The sequence below is a fragment of the Quercus robur genome, chromosome 7, assembly GCF_932294415.1.
Source record: "Quercus robur chromosome 7, dhQueRobu3.1, whole genome shotgun sequence".
Taxonomy (NCBI): Eukaryota; Viridiplantae; Streptophyta; class Magnoliopsida; order Fagales; family Fagaceae; genus Quercus; species Quercus robur.
This window is the reverse complement of record NC_065540.1, coordinates 44,934,173-44,948,998: the sequence shown is the minus strand read 5'-3', so window position 1 is coordinate 44,948,998 and position 14,826 is coordinate 44,934,173. Positions and strand designations below refer to the sequence as shown.

Below are 14,826 nucleotides of genomic sequence, written 5' to 3'. Positions count from 1 at the left end.
GACATTCAAGGAGCTACATAACTTGCCGGCAGTGAATACAAACATAGCATAGATGTGTACCACCCCAAATGAAGCCTAAGTCATTCCGACGTCAAGTTAAATAAGAACATGTCATCACAGATAGTAATCATACTTGAACTTTTAAGGATGATTTCTTACCCTTAGTTATATTCATTTTATGATATGACTACATAGTTATTTATTTACATTAGCAACTGAAGGTCTAAAGGTATCTTCTAGTCAAGTGGCATTTTATTTTCACTACTGCACAATTGAGACAGCTTTGGAATTTCAAAGGTGATGGTCAGCCATTCACTCAAAGACTTCCAATTACTGTGTATTGAAGATAATTAACAATCTCTAAATCACTTTGATACAACCCATAGATTTTTTTTTTTTTTTTGGTGTGACTATATTGGAGCACTAATAATATCATAAAAACTGCCATTGGCATCCATCCACATCCACACACACAGTATTAACTATAAAGTAGATATCATGTGATTCATTTAAACACGAATTCGTCTATACCTAATTGTTCCCTCACATCAATTAGGTGATGGGAAGGGAAAAAATTGCCAAATGCCCTTTTCGGGCAAAAATAGCAACTCTTTGCCCCCTTTCCCAAACTAATTAGTGAAATGTCCTTCTTTTGAAACTCGATTTGTGATAAATCGAGTTAGGCCCTATAGCGGCGTTTTTAAGGCGCCTATAGTAACGTTTTCAAGACCTATAGTGGCGTTTTGTAACTCGACCTTTATGAAATTGAGTTATAGGTAAAAAAATCTAAAAATTGTCGAGTTACAAAACGTCACTATAGGTCCTTAAAACTTCATTATAGGTTCTTAAAAACGCCGCTATAGGACTCCAAAATTTTTTTTTTTTTTTTTTTTAACTCGATTTATCTCAAATCAAGTTACAAAAGAGGGCCATTTCCTTAATTAGTTTGGAAAAAGGGGCAAAACACTGCTTAGTTTGGGAGAAAAGGGCATTTGCCCATTTTCTCCGATGGGAAGTGAAGAGCCCAACCCTTCCCTCTTCAGAATTTGTACTTTGTAAGCAAATTTGGGTGTAATGCTAAAAATAATAATGGTTGTGTCAATTTCGGGTTTACTATTATTTTTTTATATTTATAAATAAATATAGATATATATATATATATATATGTGTGTGTGTGTGTGTGTGTGTATTATGATAAATATAAAAGTTTACCATAAAACATTACCTCAATTTAGAACAAATTATTCATGGTTTTAGACTTTAGCATTAATTAAAAGAAAAAAAAAACAATATAAAAAATAGAAAGCTTAATTGTTCATTGCATACTAAAAAAACAAATAATACTAATAAGTTAATGTAAATAAGTTACTATTTTGCCCTTACAAAAATTCAAAAATTACAAAACTTAAAAAAATAAAATAAAAAATAAAACTTTTTTCTTTATCGGCCGGTATTGCTCGAAATTGGCCAGTATGGTCGGGACGGCCGATATTTAAACCGGTACGAAATGTTGGCGTTTCGATACTGGTATACGTACTGGTACGATACATACCGGCCGATACAACCGGTACCGGTATGGTATTGACTACACTGGTACAATCCCATCCATGAATCAAGTGTAAAATCTAAAATAGATAGCGGCTGATGACCAATATTAGAAAGGCTAGAGAATGTGTCATCAACAAGGTTGAGTCCATCATCAAATTCATAGTCATAGCGCATCTTCTTGCTTGGTTGGGTTCCCTCTTTTGAATCCAAGACTTGAAATTCAGAGTGATCATCATGGGCAGGGCATGGATTTTCATCACCTATGGAAGTAGAATCAAGCAGAAGATCTAGAAAACACAGTGGGTCAAAATAGGGCTCTGTGCAACATCTCCCTTTTTTTTATTGATTTATTCATCTAATTTTTTTATAATATTAAATATATTAGTCGAATAAATCTTGGACGGTTTTTTTTCTTCTAATAATATCTTTAGACAGTTTTAACTTTACATATATTTTGTAAACTATACTTTACATATACTTTACATCTAAAGTTGCACCAACGGCTATTTTTGATTTAATTTGAAAACTAATATTATTTTAATAACTAATACTATTTTTTGAATTTATTTGTAATTTTGTATATCTTGTATTTTTCTTCAAACTGTGTTTTAAAACACAATTTTGTTTTAAATGTCACAATTTCAAGTGAAATCATGCTTTAAAATTACCAACACTTAGAATTGTGCTAAAAAGTATGATTAAAAATACAAGACCTCTAAAAAATTATTTTTAAAATAATATAATTTTACAAATTATCTCTGAATCAGATGGCTTAAATTTCGCCCCCAATGGCAAAGGCAGAGGTAGCCTTCACCTTAGAATAATCATCTTCAAGTCTTCTTCTTCTAGATATGTGTCGAGAGAGAGAGAGAGAGAGAGAGTTAGTCTCTTTGATTGAAAGTCGAAAAGAACAAAATAGAGAGTGAGTCTCTATGTGTGTGAGTGTGAGAGTGATTTATTGTATATTCAAAACCCAAACACTAAAACTAAGTATCAGCTAGTTGAGTTGAGTAGAGAGAGTTGGGGCTGCGTTGGGTTTAAGTCGTAGTCTCTCCATTTCTAAGTTGGAAAACAAAACTAAGCCAAGCAAAGAGAGGGATTTATATTGAAATTCAAAACCCAAACCCTAACTAACGGCTAGTCGGTGACCACAATATTTTTTTTTCTTACTCCCCATTTTACCCCTCACTTTTACATTTATTACACATAACATGACACCCTCTTTTTTTAATGACACTTATTCTCCTTGTAAGAGCAAGATGGAGGGTAAGGTCATGAATTCAAGACCCACTGGGTGGTGGGCGTGTAACTTATAAGTAAAAAGAAAATGATCGTTGGACATGTAACTTATATGTGCTATTTGTAATCCCATTTCGCTTCTGGGTATTACTTAGAGTTCTAATCTTTTAGGTTGATGCAAGATGTCTTTTACTTTATAAACCAGCTTGTAGTCAGTTTTAACTTTACTTATGGATGGTTTTTTTTTTCTTCTTCTTCTTCTTCTAATAATATCTTAAACAGTTTTAACTTTACATATAATTATATACTATACCTTACATATACTTTACATCCAAAATTGCACCAATGGCTATTTTTGAATTAGTTTGAAAACTAATATTATTTTAATAAACTAATACTATTTTTTGAATTTATTTTTAATTTATATATCTAGTATTTTTCTTCAAACTATGTTTTAAAACACAATTTTATTTTAAATGTCACAATTTCAAGTGAAATCATGCTTTAAAAATACCAACACTTAGAATTGTGTTAAAAAGTATGATTAAAAATACAAGACCTTTAAACAATTATTTTTAAAATAATATAATTTTACAAAGTATTTCACTAAGAGTTTTAATATTTTAACATACAATCATACCTATTTAGCAGAATTTTTATTAGCGGAATATCAATTCATTATCAGCACAACCATCTATCTTTTTCTCATTTTTTTTTAAATTTTTAATAATTTGTAATCTCTTGTCAATGATATTTTAAATATTTATAAAATTATAAGGGGACCAAAATATGTAAAATTGTTATTTTACAAGAAAATATCAAAAAACCTTTCCAAAATTTTATGTTTGTTTTACTTAATTTGACAAATACTAATAATTTATATATATAGTGGAGATGTGATCCCCGATCAATGATGTTGTTGTCTTGTCTTTTATCAAATTCAGGAAAAACAAAACCTTCGAAGCCCTATCGTGAACCCCCCATGCTCCCCTCAGCGCTTCTTAGGCTGTGTTTGTTTTGGGTGAAAATCACTTCCGGAAATGCTTTTCCGTAAATGCGGGTGTTTGGTTGGTCCGGAAAATAGAATTTACCGGAAATCAATTTCATTTGACCGAAAAAAATAGGCCTTAACCACGGAAATTCATTTCCGTTCCTATTTTCACTTCAAATGATTTTCGGACCAAGAGAGTGAGAGAGAGAGAGAGCAAGAGGAAGAAGAGGGCGAACCTCGAGCTCCAGTCCAGTCTGACGATCGTCGGCAAACCTCGAGCTCCAGTCCGACAATCGCACGCACCAGTCGCACCGGTCTCGTCGATCACAGCACCGCGCCGCTCGATCTCGCGAGCTCCAGTCCGACGATCACACGCACCAGATCGCTCTGCGTCGATCGCAGCTGCAATCGCGCCGATCGCACCGCGCCAATCACACCGATCGCACCGCACCGCTCGATCTCGCCTCCGCGCGATCTCGCCTTCGACCCACCGATCTCTCTCTCTGTGTGATTTTGATTTCTATGTGATTTTGATTTTTGTTGTTGTTGTGGTGGTGTGGTGGTGGTGGTGTTTTGGTGGTTGTGGCTTTTGATTGCCGGAGTTTGCTGGTGGGTTGAATTGCCGTGTGAAAAATTTGTAGGAAAATAGCATTTTCAGAATAGAACCAAACACATGAAAATATTTTTTACAACAATTTTCATAATGCAACCAAACACTTGAAAATATTTTCCTTTCTGGAAAATAGCATTTCCAGAAAATATTTTACAGGAACCAAACACAGCCTTAGTATTGTTTCCATTTTCATTGCCATTACTATAGTTAGGGATGTAAAAAAAATTGATAAACCAAAAAAACCAGCGAACTGAGTCCAATTTTTTCGGGTTTTGGTGTCCCACACAAAAAATACTAACCTGGCTGCAGCCGAACTTAAATATATTAAATATTAATATATAGAAGTTGTTTCAAGATTGTTCCTGGTAGCATAGTGGCAAGGACACACGAGTTCACACCTCTTTTATGGTCCGTTTGGATTGAGGGGGAGAGAAGGGGAGTAGAGTAGAGTAGAATTGGCTCAAAATTAGCATATTTTCAGTCAACTCTACTCTACTCCTCTCCACTCCTCCTCCCTCCCCACTCAATCCAAACGGGCCCTTAACTCAGGTTCGACCCATGGTAAATGTGTTTTTATTTTTTCTCTCTTTATTGTAACAAAACTACGGCGATTTCGGTTTGTTTTATAACCCTATGTTTCATCTTTTATGCTTCTCCATTTCTTTTAGTCATATCCCAAAAACATTTAGGCGGAAATATTATTTTCGTCCTTACATTTTCACCCCATTTCCACTTTGGTCCCTACTTTTTTATTTTACCGCTTTTAGTCCCTAAATTGAAAACACGTTCTATTTTAGTCCTTACCGTCATCTTACTAACAAAAATTGTTTACGTGACAGACAGAGTGTACTGTTGGCACACTAAAGGCTAACGTGGCCATTAAAATAAAAAAAAAAATTATTTTCCATTAAAAAATGCTACATCAGCATCTAAATTTTAAAAAAATTAATTTATCAATTTTAACTAAAAACAAAAATGAAAAACCAAAAATTACATGAATTAAGATCTAAGTATATCTTGAACCAAAAAAAAATAAAAAATTTAAACACAAAATTTAAATTTAAGAACACAAAATTAAAAACCAAAATCTCAAACCCATAAAATAATAACACAAAATTAAACTTTAGATCTACATCAGATTAAACATGAACAAAAAATTTGAAGAAATTGAAACCCAGCCATCAAGAAGAAGAAATCATGGAAGATTTAATTCCATATCTTCTCCAAGCCATCAAGAAGCCGAAGCCTCACAACAAATATAATAGAAGCCACTCATACAACTCAAACCATAGCTACCATTTGTTAAATGCAGCAAAATCATTCAATGGTTCATCTCATAGGCAAACCCGATCTAAATTTCAGCCATCAACCATAGAGTTCGTACAGCAAAGATCTACATCATCTTCTTGTTAAAACCCTAAAAATTTAAAACCCAAAAAATTAACATCAAATCTGCATCAAAACAAAATTAAACATGAATTGTTGACGTGGGTTCAATTTGTGGCTTGAATTGCCACTAAAGCCCACAAGGCCCATTACTTGTAAGTCGGTCAAGTATTACCAAATACAACTAGGAATGTAACTCCTAGTGTTGCTGACCTATGACATATATAAATATATAAATATATATATATATATATATATGTAGGGACACGATTATTCACGACCCAAGAATAACATTGGACTCGTATGTAAAAAGGTTCGGACAATATAATTTGTAGAGTGTGGGCTTGAAAGGCTGAACCTTGGTCACTGGACAGCAGTCTGGGTGTGGCGTTCATGGAAGTTCGTATGAGGGTGGACTTGACTTGACTAGCTAAGCCTTCCGTCGGTGCGGCTTGTAGGGTTTAAGTCCTCGGACTACGTTATCCGAGGAGTATAGTATCCTTCCCATTCTCCCTTTCGTAGGATCTCCCCCTCCCTTGGGATCCCCTTTCCCCTTTAGTATCCACGTGTAAATTTTGCTTTTTGGGGTACAGACTCGTCTTAGCACTCCATACATCAGAGTGGTTGGGGGTGGTTGGGAAAAGTTAAATAGCATGGTCTGGAGTATGGGCCTGTCAGATGCAGGGTTCCATACTACAGTGTTGGCAGCTTTCTCCCTTGTACTGCCCCTGTACTGAGTTTGTCCTTTTCTTAAGGCATTTTGTGAGGTGTTGAGCGTGAGATCGTCCTCGGCCACATCCTTGGGCCTTTTTGGGGTTTTCATTATGCGTCCTCGGCAATAGCTCTCCTCGGCTTAGGCCTTGAGCCCTAATGTAGAATGGGCCTGGGCCACGAATTCTCTGGCCCCACAATATATATTAGGTTTGTGTTGTACAGAATAGAGAGATCAAGAATTCTATTAACCTAGTAAGTGCAGCTGCATAAGAGAAAATAGAGAAAAAGAGAGGCATTCAGCTTCTATTCTTAATTGTTTCTGTGAGAGAGTGCTAAGGTGTAATTGGGATTTGGGTTTCTTGAGAATGTTCTTGTGCACTATTGTATCTCCTTATTTTTATAGTGAAATTTCTCTGTTGTCATCGTGGAGGTAGACGGTTTGCCGAACCACGTAAATTCTTGTGTTCTTTGTGTGTACTTATTATTTAATTTTCGCTTATTTATTATTGTTGATTTGAGTCCTAGGGTGCTATTTGCACAACATGAACAAATCCAAAAAATCAAACCCCCCCATCACCAAAGCATCAAACACAAAATCTAAACCCAGAAACCCAGATACACCACAAACCCACAACCCTACAAACCCAGATCAGAATACAACATCGGAATACAACATACACCACAAACCCAAAAATCAACATACACCACTGAGCTAAGAGATAGAGGAAGGAAAGAGAAAGACTTACTAATCTGGGAGATAGAGACAATGATCCATGAGAGAGAGAATCGAGAGATAGAGAGAGTTTGGGCCATTTGGTTTTGAGTTTGAGCAAATCATGAGATAGAGAGAGTGGGTCGGTCAGAGAAAGAAAAAAAAGAACCACTGTCAGTTGTGGTGGTGGCAGCAGTAATGATGAGCGAAGGAGGCCGGCCATGGACTTAGAAAAAGTTGTGAGAGTTTTGGAAGAGAGAGAGGGGAAGGTTTAAGAATATTTTAGGAGGCAATGAACTATTTTGATAAGGTAGTGTTGAGGTTTGAAGTTTTTTTAGTGTGTGAAAATTTTATGGGTTTGTGAATGAAATTTTTTCGGGTTTGGTTGCCAAGAAAATACATGAAAAGAAAAGAAAAGAAAGATAAAGAAAAAAGAAGAAAATATGGTTTAATTTGCTAAGAATATGAGTCATGTTTTGGGGAAGAACACAAAGAACATGATGATGTTCTTCCAAAAAAATGAATGAGAGGAATATAAAAATTAATTTAATTATCTTTTTTTTAAAATAGAAATTGAGAATTTTGTTATTATTTTTTTTCTGTTGTGTTTATTTATTTATTTAAATGCTGTTATGGACTTTTTTATGTTAATTAAAATATTTTATTATTATTTTAATTTCCACATAGGCATTTTCAGTGCCAACAATGCAATCTGTTAGCTATGTAGGATATTTTCGTTAAAGAGAGTATGGTAGGGACTAAAATGGAACGTGTTTTTTTAAATAGAGACTAAAAACGGTAGAAGTAAAAGATAATGACCAAAGTAAGAATATGATGAAAATGTAGGGACGAAAATAATATTTTTACCGATAGTTTAAACCAAAAAAACACACACACACACACACACACACACACACACACACAGTCTTGTTGATTTTGAGTCCAGCCCATACATGTTTTTGAACTTCTCCCGAGTCCAGCCCACATATAAATTTCTCAGTCCCAGACAACACAAACATAAAAAACCAAGGTAGTGCACAATACCAGGAAGACAGAGATCAGCAAAGCCATGTCGTTCCTCAAAGGAGATTTGCTTACTCGCACCAGAAAGCTCGTCAAGGGCTTGGCCAAGTCCGAGCCTATCTGGCTCAAAGCCATGGAACAGTTTTGCCTCTCTCTCTCTCTCTCTCTCTCTCTCTCTCTATTGCATTCTATAACTTATTAGTTCTTACCTTTATCTGGGTTTTCTCAAATTGTAGTTTTTATTATTATTATTATTATATATGATTCAGTATATATGTGCTGTTTATAATCCCATTTCGCATCTGGGTATTACTTAATCATCATTATTTTGTTGAAAATGTGGTGGGGTTTAAGAGAATAGGCTTAATTTGTTATGGTCTTAATTCTGCTTGATTCTAATTTCAATTTCTGCAATTTCTATATTGATTTGTCAAGTCTCTTCATTATTTCTTTGGTTTTGGATTTTTTTTTTTTGAGTAATGGGTTGAATAGTATAAATTATAATAAACTAGTTAGCTGAACTGGTAAAATTTTTTGCCCTCAAATAAGGGACCAGGGTTCGAACTCTGCTTATACCAAAAAGCAATGGATGTTTTAGTTTGATGATAAAGAACAATTTGGTTCACCGCAAAAGAAATATAGTTGTGAATAAAGTATGTCAAAAGTGTGAACTTTTCTCCAAATGAATACATTCAATTCCAGCATTCTTAATCTATTATTATCAAAATTATGATTTTGATGCCTGTGATGCCCATATTAAGAATCTGTTTAAGCTCTTATTCATAAATGTTAATGCTTTGAATATGTTGCGCCAATGGGCTCTAGCTCAAATGGCACCTCCTTCCCTTGCAAGAGGAAAGTGGCGAGTGACATCATAGGTTCAAGACCCACTGGGTGCTTGTGTAAATTACTGATGAAAATAGCATTTTGATTATGTTGCTAACTTATGTGCAGTGCACCACCTGCAACATTTCCTCATGCTGATGGGAAAGTGAAGAGGATCAGTCTCCCAGAGGACGTTTATATAAAAAAGTTCTTTCAGAAACATCCGGATTCAAAACATGAAGATGCCATCAAGTACTACGTTGCTTCTATATGTCTAGTTTTCCTTTGCAGTGTTTGCTATCTATTTTCTCGGTTTACTTTTTATGATATGCTTGTAACATACCTATTTTGTTATAAATTTGGTTTTCTTATGGTGCTAGCAGTATGTTATTGAAGAAAATTGATGGCTCAAATTTTTATATGTGACCAACCAAAAAAAAGGAACAAAACGTTCTGATTTTGTTCTGCAAATTAGTTCTATTGGTTGGCAACCTTGAATGTTTGCTAACATTTTAATACTGCATGAACTGGGTATCTGTGTGATTGAGATGTATCCTGCATGTTGCTGACCTTAATTTTCTTTGCTGTTCAAGGGTTTGTTATTGCATGCATGCACAAGTTATATTCCTGAAAACACATAAGTAGACTAGTTGCTTGATTTGAAAGATGGAAATTCTTTTGAATTCAGTGTTGACTCACAGTTCTGATGAAGAACTGTTCATTGCTTTTATTCCTACTTTGGATGCATAATTATTTATTCCAGTCTTCCTTTCTTTGTGACTTTGTGTTAGGAATTTAGCCTAATTCTTAGAACTTGTGAGATGCCAAAAATAGAGAAAGAAATTACGCAAAAGATACAATCACACAGACACAAATTTTATGTGGTTCGGCTACATCCGCAGAGTTGCAGCAATTTCACTATCTTTTTTGATAGGTAATATCCTCTCAAGTTTATGTCTAACTTGAGATCCACACCAAATTACAATTATGCCTATATGTCTAGGAATTTATGTGAGCTCACATGAGATCTTCACTCACTTGAATACAACAACTTTCCTTGGTTGTAAAACCCAAAAAACCTCTCCCTAGAGAAAACTACAATTTATCTTCCCTTGAGTATGTCTCATGGCTAAAGGAAATCTCCTTGTTTTCTTTGCTCTCACACACACAATTTTTCTTTCTTCACTGTGCTTGATGCATCACACACTTGGCTACTCACTCTATGCAGCACCCCTCTTCTTTTTCTTTTTCATGCAACCTGCTCTCTATGGCTTTCAGCGGCACGCACACATCACAATACATATACAAATCTCTTTTATATGCATAAGTTAATAACCCTAGCTGCGTAGTACTTCTCCTAGGAGAATAAGAACTCCAAATCACAAAAAAAAAAATAGGTCACGTTGCTCACTTGGCCACTATCCAAAAATTTTCGCATTCAATCCAGTGTGGGCTGGAAGTTTTGGTGCCATGCACCCAACACTTTGCTTACTGCAGCATTGATGGTTGTAGAATAATTCTTTTTTACAACCATCAAGTGACTCATTGATGGTTGTAGAATAATTATTTTGTTAGTTCCTTTCATATTGAATTTGAATTCATTCCATCTTCTTTGGATTCTAAGATTTGCTAAGTTTTCAGACTGAATCTTGATAATAAGTGGGCCTATTTCCTGTATTAACTTGCTGAGTATCAAGAAATTTGCATAAAGGCCTTGTTTTCAAGTCTACAATTATCTTATGATTTGGGTCTTTTCATGATCTCTATAGCAACATTAAAATTGGTTTCTGGACTCATGAATAGTAAGTCAAACATTAATTCACTTAGGCTTTGTGTTTCTACAGGATCTGTGGTTTTGATCCCCCTCCAGCTCGTATATTTGGTTTGCGGGTGCTTGACCTGAAGGAGCAGGGAGTTAGTGAGGAAGAAGCAATGGCTGTAGCTGATGTATGTATTCCTGACTCATAAATTCAGAAAAACTGCTGCATTTTGTTCTTCCTCTGTTTCTATTCCCCTCCTGCACCCCCCTCCTCCTGTGAAGAAATTTTTAATTGCTGTTGTTTCTTGGTGTCTAGATGGAATATCGAGCAGAGAAAAAAGCAAAGAAAAAGGCATATTCTCGCTTGAAGCAGATTGCACGTCTTCAAGGGAAGAAACCTCCTCCTAACCCATATCCTAGTGCTATCAAAGAAATTCAAGCTGAGGAGAGGAAGTACGTTCGTGACCGTTTCTTTAACCCCAAGATACTTGAAATTGTGCAGAAGTTGAAAGAGGAGAAGGCAGCACAGGCACAAGACAGATTCAGGGGGGGTGGCTGGTAACCCTATAATGGCACTAGAGCACAAACATGGTGTTCTTTTGTTTCTGGATCCTTAGTTCTGATAATAGTTAGGGCCAATAAACCACTAGGGTTCTAATACATTGGCTTTGATAGTTAGGTCCAATGTGGGCTCAATTAGCAGGCCAAGCACTTTAGAAAGGATTTTTTTTTTCTTTTTTTTCTTTTTTCCTTTTTATATGTTAAGATTCTCAAGAATCCTCTTTTTTTTTTTTGGGTTAACAAAAAGTATAGATTCTGTTATTGATTGATCATTGAAGTTTTGAGCAAATGTGTAATAAAATTATGTTTTGTGCTTCCATATTTAGTAGTGGTCATTCCTGAGAAGCATCATTCCAGAGACTGAGCTATAATCCTCTAAAAGAAACCCTAATACTTTTTTCCCTTTTAAATTCATTCCCTAGGAGGCCCTTTCTTCGGCTTTTTATTGTTTGCAGGTATTTCTCTTGAAGACTCTAGTCTTGCATCCCACCTTCCTTCTTCCCTCCCACTTGGTCTGCAATATTTGATGGCCTATGTTCTGGCTTTCAGGTTTCTAACCTTCAGTTGGCAACTATTTGCAGTGTCCATGGCTTCATTATCAACTTTATACTACTTCATTCTTCAACTTCTCCATATCCTTTTGAGTTTTGGCTCAGTCGTGGATATATTAAATCAGCAAAGATATTCAGGTCTACGTGGATAAGTATTCGAATCCGCTGCTATCAGATCTTGTATTGGCCAATCTTCCTTCAAGATAATGGCCTGAGGTAAGATGAGGTTTCTGAAGTATACTTTTTATTTGTACATCAGGTTTTAAATGCTAACTAATACGGGGCTTCAGTCTTTGATGAAGATTATAGATTTGCACCTAAAGTTAGGTCTAAAGCTATGATATTCTTAATGGAAGAATGATATTCTTATATCTTAGAAAGTTAGAAGTGTTACTTTTGAAGGAAATAATTTTAAGTTTTGGGAGACTTCCTATGCTAAATAGGTTAGGTTTTTGTTGACAGTTGAAGAATTCCTCTCTATTTGGTTGATGAGAAATTCTATTCTCTAAAAGAGATCAGCTTGTCCACTTTGCTAGATTCAATATTCTTTGCAAGACAGAACTTTAAGGCGTAAAATATCTTTTTCCTTACTTCATTGATAATATCATGTCTTATTTCGGAGATCATATATTTTCTTTCCCTGTTTCAAGCTATTCATGTAATTGCTGATTCTTTGGCAGTGGCCGAAAATGGAATCCTCTTCATCAGAGATTAGATAGGTACGACTACACCGTGAAGCAACATGTTGTTGGATCTCTTCTGTTTACACCACACTTACTTCTCTTACCAACTTCTATTTTCTATTCCTTCTTTAGCATTGTGAACACAACCATCAGCCTTATATGTATACTGATTGAAGTCGCTATCTCTGTTATTCATGCCACACCTTATATCAAAATTTCCTTTGGTTGGCAATGCGAAAAGGATTTCCTTCTGGGATATTGTTTGAAATTGTATCTTGTTGGAGTAATCTGATTGATGATCCTACGATTTGTAGTCCTGATAAATTTGATTCTCCATCAGAGAATTTGCATTGTAATCAAAATGGAGAGAAATCTAGTATTCTGGTTTCATTTCTACACAGAAACTTCTTGAGCATAGGTAAGGGAGGCCTCTAGCTATATTATCACTTGTGATATTATTTAGTGATGTTTCTGTGGGGATGAGTCTTAACAAAGCCTCTCATTTCAAGACCTGGGCTTTGCTAAGGAAATACCCTCTCTCTCTCTCTCTCTCTCTCTCTCTCTCTCTCATACACGCACACACATCTAGCTTGTATTTTACCATGTCACATCTGTCTTTGACTGTCAATGTATGTGGTTTTTTTTTGGTAATTATAACTGGAAATTATATTTCAGGAGAGCTAGTTGTGCCTCACTATAGAAATGTCTTTTCTGGGGTTTTGGTTGGTTTTTTTGCTAAATCTACTCGTGGTGTCCTCACTGGAAAAGGTGTTCTTTGCCTATTTAGTTTTCTTCTTGCTGCTCTATCATTTCATATTTTCTGAAATTCAAACTTAGTTCCTTTATCTATCTATCTATATCTATCACTTTTTTATTTGTTCAGGGTAGCGTCTACATTGGGTACTGCTCTTCCGTCACCATTGCCATGGATGTTCATCCCCTAGAAAGAGGATTGGTATATCTGCTGTGATTTAATCCTTGCCTGCTGCAGATCGTGACTGTCTTCATATTCAATGATTCTTCCACTTTTTGACTAGCATTTTCTCCCCTGCAACCATTTCATGCTGCTCATCAGTTGCATTTAGAATTTTGCGGGCTATTCATCACATGATTATCCATCCTGATTCAATTCTTGGATTGTAGGAATGAGTTGATTTAAGAATATTGGTTCCTTCTTAGATTGGTTATGCTTTTATTGAAGCCTTCTGGTTTATTTAGGATTTATGCTTGGTTATTTTGTATGCACTGGTTCCTTAATTCAAAATTTATAGATCAAATTCTGTACTTGTAGACAACATGTATTGCTCCTTCACAACTGATCATGACTTCATAACCAAGCAACTGCAAAAGATTTATAATTGGTTGAATATCAATAGTGTTCAAGTGCCTTTGGAGAGTGGAAACAAACAGCATATAATAGCAAGATTGGATCAGATGTCATAGGCACACTTGGCCAAAAAAAAAAAATGTCATCGGCAAATATGAGATTGTTTGGGAAAAATATCCAAAATACAGAATATATCACAGCTGTTTGCTTTGCCTAAATATGTCTTATTTTATTATTTATATGTTTATTCTCTATTCCTTATGCAAAAAAAAGATAATAAAAACAATACTATGTGTGAACAAGGATTTATTTTACTTCCCCACCCAATTCTAAATTGGGGAATAGGTCCTGGTGGGAAAGTTATAGGTACTTTTCCATGTTGTGGCTCTGGAGTATAAAAACGATATATATACTACTATTTAAGGAGTTTTTTCTATTTGAGATTCTCATTTTTTTTGTTCAAAAAAGTCCCTACACCTTTATGTTTAAGTAAAAACAAAACTAAATGACAATTCGGTAAATATACAACTATAACTCCCACTAAAATATTGTCTAAAAAATAGGGACACTATCCTATTGATTTTTAAATTGCTTTATTCATTTATAAATTAGATTCTAAAAATAAAAATGATATATATAAATAAAAACACAGGTTTTGTTTTTGCTACAAAAAAAGCCTCATCGCACAGACGAAGCGCGTATAATGAGGCTAGTCATAAATTAGAGTTTTTGGATTGATCTAATATAATAAAATATTTAGTTGCCTGTTAATTCTCCCTCTTTCTCTCTGTCTATTTTTGGGCACTTGAGAGTTATTGGCCCTATGAGTTTTGTCTATTGTTTGGATTACCTATGTGCAGAAATGCTTTTTCTCAATTTCTTCTTCCTCAGTTC

General features: G+C 35.0%; 1 protein-coding gene across 1 annotated transcript; it reads left to right on the top strand.

Annotated features, from left to right (window-relative positions):
- Window positions 1–8,200: 8,200 nt before the first annotated feature.
- LOC126693615 (uncharacterized) lies at window positions 8,201–11,688 on the top strand. The gene is made up of 4 exons (XM_050389655.1): window positions 8,201–8,367; window positions 9,181–9,303; window positions 10,896–10,998; window positions 11,127–11,688. The coding sequence occupies exons 1-4, from the start codon at window positions 8,273–8,275 to the stop codon at window positions 11,370–11,372; spliced, it is 567 nt and encodes a 188-aa protein (XP_050245612.1). The 5' UTR covers window positions 8,201–8,272; the 3' UTR covers window positions 11,373–11,688.
- The last annotated feature ends 3,138 nt before the right edge of the window (window positions 11,689–14,826 follow it).